This window comes from Cibotium barometz, chromosome 63 (genome assembly GCF_041138505.1).
Source record: "Cibotium barometz isolate CiBa-2024 chromosome 63, ASM4113850v1, whole genome shotgun sequence".
In the NCBI taxonomy this organism is placed as follows: Eukaryota; Viridiplantae; Streptophyta; class Polypodiopsida; order Cyatheales; family Cibotiaceae; genus Cibotium; species Cibotium barometz.
Genome location: NC_141108.1, coordinates 19,730,609 through 19,740,149, shown reverse-complemented (window position 1 = coordinate 19,740,149; position 9,541 = coordinate 19,730,609). Strand labels below are relative to the sequence as shown.

The 9,541-nt window shown below is 43.9% G+C and overlaps 1 protein-coding gene across 3 annotated transcripts; it reads right to left on the bottom strand.

Moving 5' to 3' along the window:
* Positions 1-703: 703 nt before the first annotated feature.
* On the bottom strand, positions 704-9,155 carry LOC147603808 (filament-like plant protein 7). Of its 3 annotated transcripts, none has more exons than XM_086796437.1 (6): positions 8,953-9,155; positions 8,159-8,307; positions 7,843-8,020; positions 4,927-7,597; positions 4,610-4,679; positions 704-1,462 (listed from the first exon to the last, which is right to left on the bottom strand). In XM_086796437.1, the coding sequence occupies exons 2-6, from the start codon at positions 8,267-8,269 to the stop codon at positions 755-757; spliced, it is 3,738 nt and encodes a 1,245-aa protein (XP_086652563.1). In that variant the 5' UTR covers positions 8,270-8,307; positions 8,953-9,155; the 3' UTR covers positions 704-754. The 3 variants fall into 3 exon arrangements, with proteins under 3 accessions (XP_086652563.1, XP_086652564.1, XP_086652562.1); XM_086796438.1 differs by lacking the exon at positions 8,953-9,155 and adding an exon at positions 8,669-8,807; XM_086796436.1 differs by lacking the exon at positions 8,953-9,155 and having other exon boundaries at positions 8,159-8,439.
* Positions 9,156-9,541: the final 386 nt, after the last annotated feature.

The following is a 9,541-nucleotide window of genomic DNA, read 5'->3' as shown; positions in this document are numbered from 1 at the left end:
AGGCGGGGTCTAGTGGGCCACTGAAGAAGAGGAGGAGAAGGTTCAAGTAAAATTTGAATTTGGAAGTCTCAAAAAACGTGCGAACGGGTCTGCCAACTAAGGGGTCTGCCAACTAGTGAAAACAATACAAATAAAAGATCCAACCTGATGAACGTGGCTTCAATCCAAGACCACCTCAAGACGTATGCCACGGCCTCCACAATCCACTGGTGGCAGTCTCGAAAACACAGCCTCCTGTAGGATGATCTTGAAAGCATGCAAGGCATAGTAGTACTTTAGGTCTCAACGTGTGCAGTAAAAGCCCCTTATGTCCACGTTTCTTTATAGCTATTGCACGAGAGATACACATAGCTTACGACATTTGATATGCTCATAGCACTTTGCAACGTCAAAGCTTGAAACCCCACTTCAGGTTAATATAGCTTCAAACCTCTTCAAGCTAACTTTCACCACCGTAAAGTATTGGTTCTAATAAAGTTCGTCAACATAAGTGATGACAAACATCGACACCTTTTTTTCCTCTATTTGAAACAATTTGAAAGCTATCGTTCGCTTCTTTTTTTTTAGCCCTACCAAATTCTATGCTGGTATTAATTAATGCACATACATTAAAGTCAAAGTTTATGAAACAAATCAAAAGTGCCCTGGGAATTATACAAAGCCTAACATGCACGTACTGTGAACAAGGGTGAGAGACGGAAGCTTTGTATACAAGAAAAACTACGTATTAAAAGAGAACTCTAATAATATCCAATCAATGGCCACTTTTGGTTCTGGCAAAGAACCTGCTGAATCCAGAAGAGCTTTGCTTTTCTGCAGGCTCATTGTCCCCATGCTTAGAAGGCTCATGGGCATTGATATTCCTACTTCTCAAACTGAGGAACCTGACGGGAGACCGCAGAGGCGACCTCACCACAGGCTCCACTGTAGTACTAGAGCTATTGATGAAGCCCTGCCCAGAATCCTGGCTATCTCCATGAGTTGGTGATGGAAACCTGTTGCAGCCCCTATTGTTGTTAGTGTACAGATCAAGAGTCTGTGCTTGTCTTCCATACCTTCCATTAGCTTGCGCTCCCCTTCTAGGTGCAGGGGTTCCAGGGTCTCCATCCTGAAAGTGGTGACTGTTTTTCAGAGGCTTCATTACACCTCCTTGTTCTTGTTTTTGCTCCCTTTCACTTCTCAATGCAGAAGTGGGCCATCTATCGTCATTGTAGTGCATCTCATCGCTCACATCGCTCACGTCACTCCCCGACGAATGCACTGGTTGTCCTGCACTGTGGAGCGTCTGTGTCATTGTTGTAGCTGACATTTTGTGAGTCAATGCAGGCGATTCTACTGGACTGGTGAAGGATGCATCCAACAAATCTTTGGAAACACCCAGAGCCTTCAACTGCTTTCCCAAGTCCAGAATGGTTTGCTGACATTCTGCCAGTTTTTCTGCTGCTGCAACTATTTCCTGCTCCTGTTCCAATCAGTGGCATGCCCATTGGTTATACATTTGCATGAATCAGATTCTCCTCTTTTTTTTTACCACATGTAACAATAGCATTGCTAAATGTCAGCCAAGCAAGTGCTAAACAAATCATCCTAGGTCATAGGGGACTTCAAATTTGCATGAATCAGATTCTCTTCTCTTTTTTTACCACATGTAAAAATAGCATTGCTGAATGTCAGCCAAGCAAGTGCTAAACAAATCATCCTAGGTCATAGGGGACTTCAAATGTGAAGTGTATGCAACATGACTGAACATCCGAAACGTATGCAACATCACAAAAGGCTTTTATAGACTTTATATTTTAAATCGATGGGATCTGTGGCAGACTACCACAAGATTTAATATGCGGCAGAGTGATTAGCAAATAATTTGTATTGAAACTTTCTGTGAAGAAGGGATCAAAGCACACTACACTCGTTTCCTCCCTGGTAAATTGAGCAAAGAGCTCTACGTACCAAGCAGTAAGAATTAGATGTATATACAACGTACTAGGACAGCTAGCAACCCAGCTCTTCTCACCCACTGTATAGAAATCAAGTTGAGTTGTAGACACACTTGTAGAACAACCGCTAGCAACCCACCTCTTCTAACCGACTGTCTAGACATTAATCATGTTCTTGCTTCAAGCAAGCTTCCATGGTGGTACTCCCTCGGGAGTGCAAGCATGTGGTACCCATGTAATGAGTGCATTCCCTTCCATCTTTTAGCCTCTCCAAAATATATATATATATATATATATGAGATTTCTAGTATTCTGAAAATTTAAAAAAAAAATCAAACCTTAGATCACATTTCCACCTCTATGCTTTCTCCCTTGCAAGATCTAGTGAGATTAGGCTTTTTGGAGCAATCTTTGAGCCTTTTCTTGATATTTTTAGGTAAAAAACAATCCTAAATCTGGAAATCATGCATCTTGTTGAGGCCATTTTCTCTAACCCTAACCTCTCCCCATGCTTCTCTAAGCAAGAGGGACCAACTTTGAACTATTCTTGGTGATTGGGCGCAAGTTTCACCGCTTCTACAAGCAAATATGGCAACCAACGATTTCGCTCTCTATGGAGCTATGTTTTGAAATTACCCCTTCTTCATGGTGCCTTCTTGTGCGTTACCACAATCAACCTCAATGCATGTAACATTGGTATCAGAGCATCAGGTTGGTGACCTAACTCGGCTACCTAAAGAAGTGAGAGCATCCGGTAGATGGTAAAGCTGCGGTCTGGAAAAAACACCCACATCTCCTCCATGTCGGGAGAGAAATCGCATCAAGAAGAAAGCCAACAGAAAGTTATGGAGGCACAAAGCTTACAGAGCAACACACCAAGAGAGTACGTTTTCGCCAAGCACAGAAGAGCTCCTGAGAATAATGATGGAGCAAATAAATTCTCTGAAGATGTAGCTTGCCATAGAAAAAGAGAAGCCCAAGGAAGGCCTCTCAGATTTGGCACATATGTTCTTCGGTCTGGAGGAACAAAGAAGAAAAAATGACGAAAGACGTGAAGAAGTAGGAAGAAAAGTAGAAGAAGAAAAAAATAGAGAAAGACAAAGACACATTGGTTTCAACTTCACACAGACCCCATCACAAGCCCATTCCAATTTGATTGGGCTACTTTCGTGGTTGATCTCAAGGCCCCTTTTCTTCCACCACTGACCAATCTTGAGGACGAGTTTTACAAACTCACTCAGGGTGATTCCCCTATTTTGACCTATTCCAACAAGGTCATTACCATGGCAAAGCAGTTGGGCATATTGGAGGAAGATAAGCTCAAGTAGTTCATTTGAGGTTTAGACGTAAACATTAGATATCCAGTTAGGAATTTTGAGCCTCAAACTTCTACAGGAGCTCTGACCCTCGCTCAAAATCAGGAACTGATGCTGAACGGAGGTAAGCCCAAGCAAGTTCAGTCTAATCCTAAGCCCCAGCAAACAGTCATCTACCCAGGATAAGGGGGCTTAGAATATCAAAGATCAAAAGAACCAAAAGAAACCCAGTAGTCATCTACCCAAGATAAGGGGGCTTAGAATATCAAAGATCAAAAGAACCAAAAGAAAAATTCTCAAGGTCAGTCAAGCAATAAGAAAGATTCGACGCCCAAGAAGACTCTTGAAGAAAAAGCTAAGGAGGGCATCATTCGAGGTTATCTCCAACCGAATGAACAGACACGATACAGGACAGAGAACCGTTGTTTCTTTTTTCGCACTGTGGGACACGAGAAGAAAGATTGCACAAAGTTTCAAGCTGAAAAGTTTGCCAAGGCATCCACTTCCACAATAGTGACAGTAGCATCCCCATCCACACCTTCGCCATCAGCCTCTAATGCCGTTCAGCTTTTGGCCACTTTGAATTCAATACCCCTGGTGGTATTTGATGATAAGTAGGAGGGTGATGCTAAGGGACAGAAAAAGGCTCTCATCCATGCCTATGGCACTACAAGGGGACAACAGTTCATTGTCCTCTTTGACATGGGCAGTTCTGAGGGCCATCTCTTCACCATTGGCAAACAAGATGAGCTATACCTTGGTTCCTTACCATTTAGATATGGGTGGGTACCCCTGGTCTACATACACACCTCTCTCATAAAGCTCAATAGTTTGAGTTTCAACTTCAGAGGGCAACATTCCAGCAAGATTTCATTGTCTGTCGTCTTTTAATGTGTGACATAATCCTTGAGATCTAGTGATTTAGACAGTATGCACCCATTCCTAATTGAAGGCAAGACACTTTCATTATCGTTGAAGGTTATCATGATTCACGAGGATCAGAGCATTCCTAGAATTCCACTTATTTCCCACATTCAAGCCCAACAAGCCATAAGAAAAGGAGCAGAGTGTGTGTTGCTATATGTCCCCACAAAGAGTCATTGTGCACGAAGAGGTTTTATTGATTAGACTCTTGATCATTGTGCATGGAGAGGTTTTATTGATCAGACTCTTGATAATCAAGGCTTTGACATCTAAATTGCACTATGTATGTGACCAAAGGCAAACAATCCCCAGAGGTTTTATTGATCATACTCTTGATAATCAAGCAAGTTGCTTTTGAGATCCACATTTCACCACCCGCGTGAAAAGTCATCCCAAAATTATGTATGACGAACAGTAATGAAATTTTTGTACCTTCTTCAGCCTCGTTGCTTCATCATCTGCTGAAGGTCCTGAGTAAGTTACCCCATGTGTGCTCCTTCCCCTACATAATTAAAAGAATTAGTGAGTTGCACATCTTAATGAAGGCATGAGTAAGATCCAAAACTTGGTTGCCAGCTGGCTCTAGCCCGACTGGTAGCACCCTGGCCTGCCGACATGCAGGTCCAGGGTTCGCCCCTGGCATCCAAGTATACTTAATCTCTCAAAAATGAAAAGAGATTCTACACTTCGTTGCAAGAGCCAAAACATGTGTGTCAGTATGCTGTGCAACAAAATGAGAGCAGGATTACCGTTGGTGTTGCTCCTGCTCTTGCTTGAGTTCTAGAAATTGCACCTCGGCATCCTTGCGGCATCTAATCTCCTCATTAAGCTCCTTCTGCAGATCTAAGACCTTCCTTTCGAGACCTTCCACGTTTTCTCTGGCACTAGAGAGTTCAGACTCCAGGGCACACTTGGCATTCTCAAGGTCTGCCACTATGTTCTCTAAAGATTGCTTTTGGTCCAAGATTTCTCTAAGTTGAGATTGCAGGTCAGCTGATCGGTTCTCCGATGCGAGAAGCTCATTGGTCAATTTCTGAAGCGTTTGGTTTGCTACGCATACTTGAGAATCTAGATCTGCAAGCTTCTCCATGGTAAGCTCATGATTGTGTTCAAGTTGGTCGTTCACTAACTTCAGCCGCAAAATCTCGCTTTCACATCTGGTAGCCTTTCTGGTTTCAGCATCCAGACTCATCTTGAGAGAAGCTTTTTCAGATGCAATTTTAGCCAGCTCTTCCTCATGAGTGGATGATTCAGAAAATTGGAAACTTAAGTTAGAAACAGAGCTCTGATCCGGAAGTACATCCTGTGACTCAGTTGCTTTAGCTTCCTCGATGTCACTTGCATTGCGGAGAACTTGAGCAGGGCTACTCCCTGCACTGGTGAGCTCAGAATCACTGCTATCAACCTGTTCTTTGCAATTCCGAGCATGCCTCTGGCTGCATTTCCTTGAAGGTGACTTATCTGGAAGTGAGAATATCAGACCAACTAGCCAATCCAAAGCAGATAAAACCTCTGAAATGAAATCGATGATATCTACTTTCCCTTGCACCAGACTATTGCAGAGGTTAATAAGACTTTCAACACATGCATCCAGACCAGAACTCCTCCATTGCTTTCCAGGACTTGCAAACTCATGATCCTCATCATTTTCAAGGGTGGGACCTGAAATCCATTGAGAATAAGGGAAATTATAATCAGTCTGACCAATACCCTCCACTATGTCAAGTACCTTGCGCACAGCTGCAGCCAAGTCTGCACCCACACTGCAAAAATCCATATCAGGCACTCCCTGGGGAGCTGAATCTACTTGAGAAATGCATCTGGGTGACCAGACATTCTGTTTAATACCCCCATGATCGCCAAAGAGCTTACTGCATTCCCCACCAAGGTTGGTCAGGTGCTCAGTTTCTGCATCCTTTACACCTTCTATTGCAAGCCTGGCTGCCTCTACAGCCTTGCTTAAGATTAACCCCTCTGCTTCCACCTCAAACTTCAAGGCCAGCAACTGCTGAAGTTGGTTGATTGTGGCATCACTCGCAGACTCTTTTGCCCGCAAAGTATTGAGTTGGTCTTCGGCGTCTGCAAGCTTGTCTTTCAGCTTTCTACATATCTCATCAACTGACTTACAACCTTGCACATCGCTCTCCTCACCTCGTTCAATGTCTTTGAGTTGCTCTTCACGTTTCACCCAATTTTCAGCAGGATTCCTCCCTAGCTCATGAGACTTTTCAAGCTTTTCCAGCTTCCCATCATCTGGAGAGGATAAAGATGCCTGCTTTTCCATTTCCACAAAATCATCCATCAGATCAAAGCTATGACAATCCTGCACCCTATCAGATACACAGCTTTTGTTGTCTTTTTGGAACTGTGCCAACTCTGCAATAAGGGCATTAGCCCATGATTCGGCACGTACGTCGTCATCTCCGGATTCATCTGACACTGAGGCAATGCTGGGTTCTTCAATGCTGGCACCAACAGCTTGTCGTGTCGCAGATTTGGTTGAGCAACAAGAGCAGGAGCGAATTTCTAGTTGCTCCTCCACAGTGGAGAGCTTGTTGGCAGTTCTGGCACACATCAACCTTGCAGATTGGAGCTCATTATCCTTCTTTGCAAGCGAATCTCTCAAAGACTTGGTTTCATCTTGCATGGCCAGAAGCCTTTCAGATAAAAGCATATTCTCTTCCTTAAGTCCATCATCCAAATCCAACTCAGCTGCAGCAATCTCCACAGCCTTGAGAGGAAGGGATGTGGTGCTCCTGCGGCAAGGAGACTGCCTTCTACTCTTATCATTAGCAAGCAGATCAGCTTCTAGTTTCATGTGAGATATGGAAGCTGCACTGGGGAGTCTTTTCTTTACGAGGACTCTGAGCCTCCGGCACTCTTCTTCAAGCTTAGCTATCTTCTTCAAGCTTTCCAAATTATGCTTGCTGGCAGCTTCCCCTGCTCTCTTTCCATACTCACGTTCTTCATTTTGCAGCTCAAGCTCCTTGCTCAGCACATGGAGCTCATATTTGAACCTGGCATTCTCCTTCTCCACAGAAGCCAAGCGGACCTGCAAGACATTGTTATCTGCTTCGAGTCGAGCTTTGGTATCAGAGAGACCTCCTATGGTTTTAGCGCGCTCCTGAAGAGACTTGGACATGGCCTGGTTTTCTGCCAGGGCCTCACACAGCTCATTGGTTGCATCACCTAGCCTTGCTTGTAAATCTGTACGGACCTTCTCCCACTCGCTTGCTTTCTTCACCACCGTATCGTGAATCTTTTGCTCTTGCTCCTCCCGCACCTGCCTCAGCTGCTTCATACACTCTTTCAAGGCCCCATCCAAATGAGATACCCTGTCCTCTGTTGCCAGTTTCTGCTGAAGTGTCACTTCTAGCTTCTCCTTCAAAGCAACAGCCTCCGTTTCTGCTTTCTCCCATCCTGTAAAGCAAAAAAGAGTCCAAAGAAAAAGCTACAGTGATTAACAGTAGTCTCTGCACTATCTGCGGAATTGTGTGAGAAGACATTTAATCTGGGAGCAAAAACCCTTAACTAACTTCAAATTACATAACAAAACCATCATTTGTGCTCAAAAGCCTCTAATTGATGCAAAATTGTGCTGGTAAACCTTGGATTAGCGTGCAAAGGCCTCTAATCATAGGTGTTGGGAGAATTGAAGAGACTACCTGTCACAGCCTCTTCAGCAATTTTCATGTGCTGCTTGACCAGTTCATCCTTTGCATTCACGTCTGCCATGGCAGCTGAGAGCTGGTCACTGGTTGCTTTCAAGTTCGAATCTACCTGATGAGGGCTTGCCTCATTAGAGCAAGAGGCGACACCACATGGATCTGCAGAAGCTTCCGGCTGAAGGGCAAAAGCAAACAGTAGTACTTAAGAGACAATTTTATTGTGGTTAAGCAAAGAGAAGAGCTTAGTGGGGAGAGACTGCCTGTGTGCCTGTTCGTGCATAAGAGAGAGAGAGAGAGAGAGAGAGAGAGATACCTGCTCTTCAGCTTGTCTGGAAGCAGAGAGCTGGGATAAATCAGCAGGCTCCGAAGGTGAGAACACTTTATCAGACAATTTCTTCTTCCAGGGCCAGCTTTTCTTGTCCATAGCTGCCCACAAGTCACAGAAATCTCTAGAGCCTATTCCTACACCACATTTTCAGCTGGATCGTATTAGTAATCATCCCAAAAATCGGCCAAAGAATGATAAGCTCAGCCACTTCTTTTTTTAAAGCTTAGCATGCCCTCATTTGGGAAAACACTTGAAACCAGGTGTTCAATTGTGTCCTACGGGTTTCTGTGTATAACTGCAGTCACAATCAATGCAGCTTTTTCAAGGCTTAAGAGGGAGGGGGGAATGCACATTGCCATTGCACGGTCTCTGATGAACTGCACACAACTACTGCAAAAGGGCTACATGACTTATAGTTTTTTGGACCACGCAAAGCTTTGTTATGTACAAAAGAGTACCAATTTAAATTTGAATAAAACTTGTAAACAAGCTCACATTCTGCAGCAAAAGCCTGAGCAACTCCACATTGGTCCAAATTTTCGTTTTCAGGTGCAGCTTGTGCTAGCGGTGTGACATTAACTGTCACCACTTAACAATGTTTGCTTTCAAAAAATGCCTTTGATTTACATTGCATGAAATGCCACATTTTGGCATTAGCAGTGGCAACATTTGCTTTCAAAAAATGCCTTTGATTTACATTGCATGAAATGCCACATTTCGGCCATGAAATTTAGAATTAGCAGTGGCAAACAGTCTTTCGAGTGTTATCGTGCCTTCACCTTCGCTCCTTGCAGAATCCTTTGAAATGCACCTCTGCACAAAGAAGATTTCTTCGCAAGTGCAAAAGCTGTTGTGGATCTATAGCGAAAAAATCAGCTAATTCTGTGCTGCAAAGTCGTGGATTTAGTAGTGGATTAAGCAAGTAAACCAGAAGGATTGAGATAAAGTTACAAATGTAAGAGAGCTCTATCAGGAAAGAAGTGAGAGAGCACGATTTCCAGTAGAGAAAGTGGAGCTGGAAAAAGCAGAGGGGGACTGAGAAGAATCTCTTAAAACGAGAAAGAGAGAAAAGCAGTTAGGCTAATGATAAAGCAGCATGTGACATCGCCATAGAGTGCCACTGTACATAAAGCTTTCGTAGCGGCTGAAGCTTCCCAATCATAACCTCCCGGTAAAAGCCTGCGCGTGAGGAGTGGGGACGATGACACGAACTTGTTCCTCCCTTTTTTTAGGTTGCCGGTGTGAATAGGGATCTCACGGGCTCCTCCACGTGATACCGCCACGTGCCCTGCAGGCCTTTTTGGAATTTGCTGGTTTGGAACTTTGGAAGCACGCTGTCCCTTAATTTTATGGGCAGGCATTAATTTG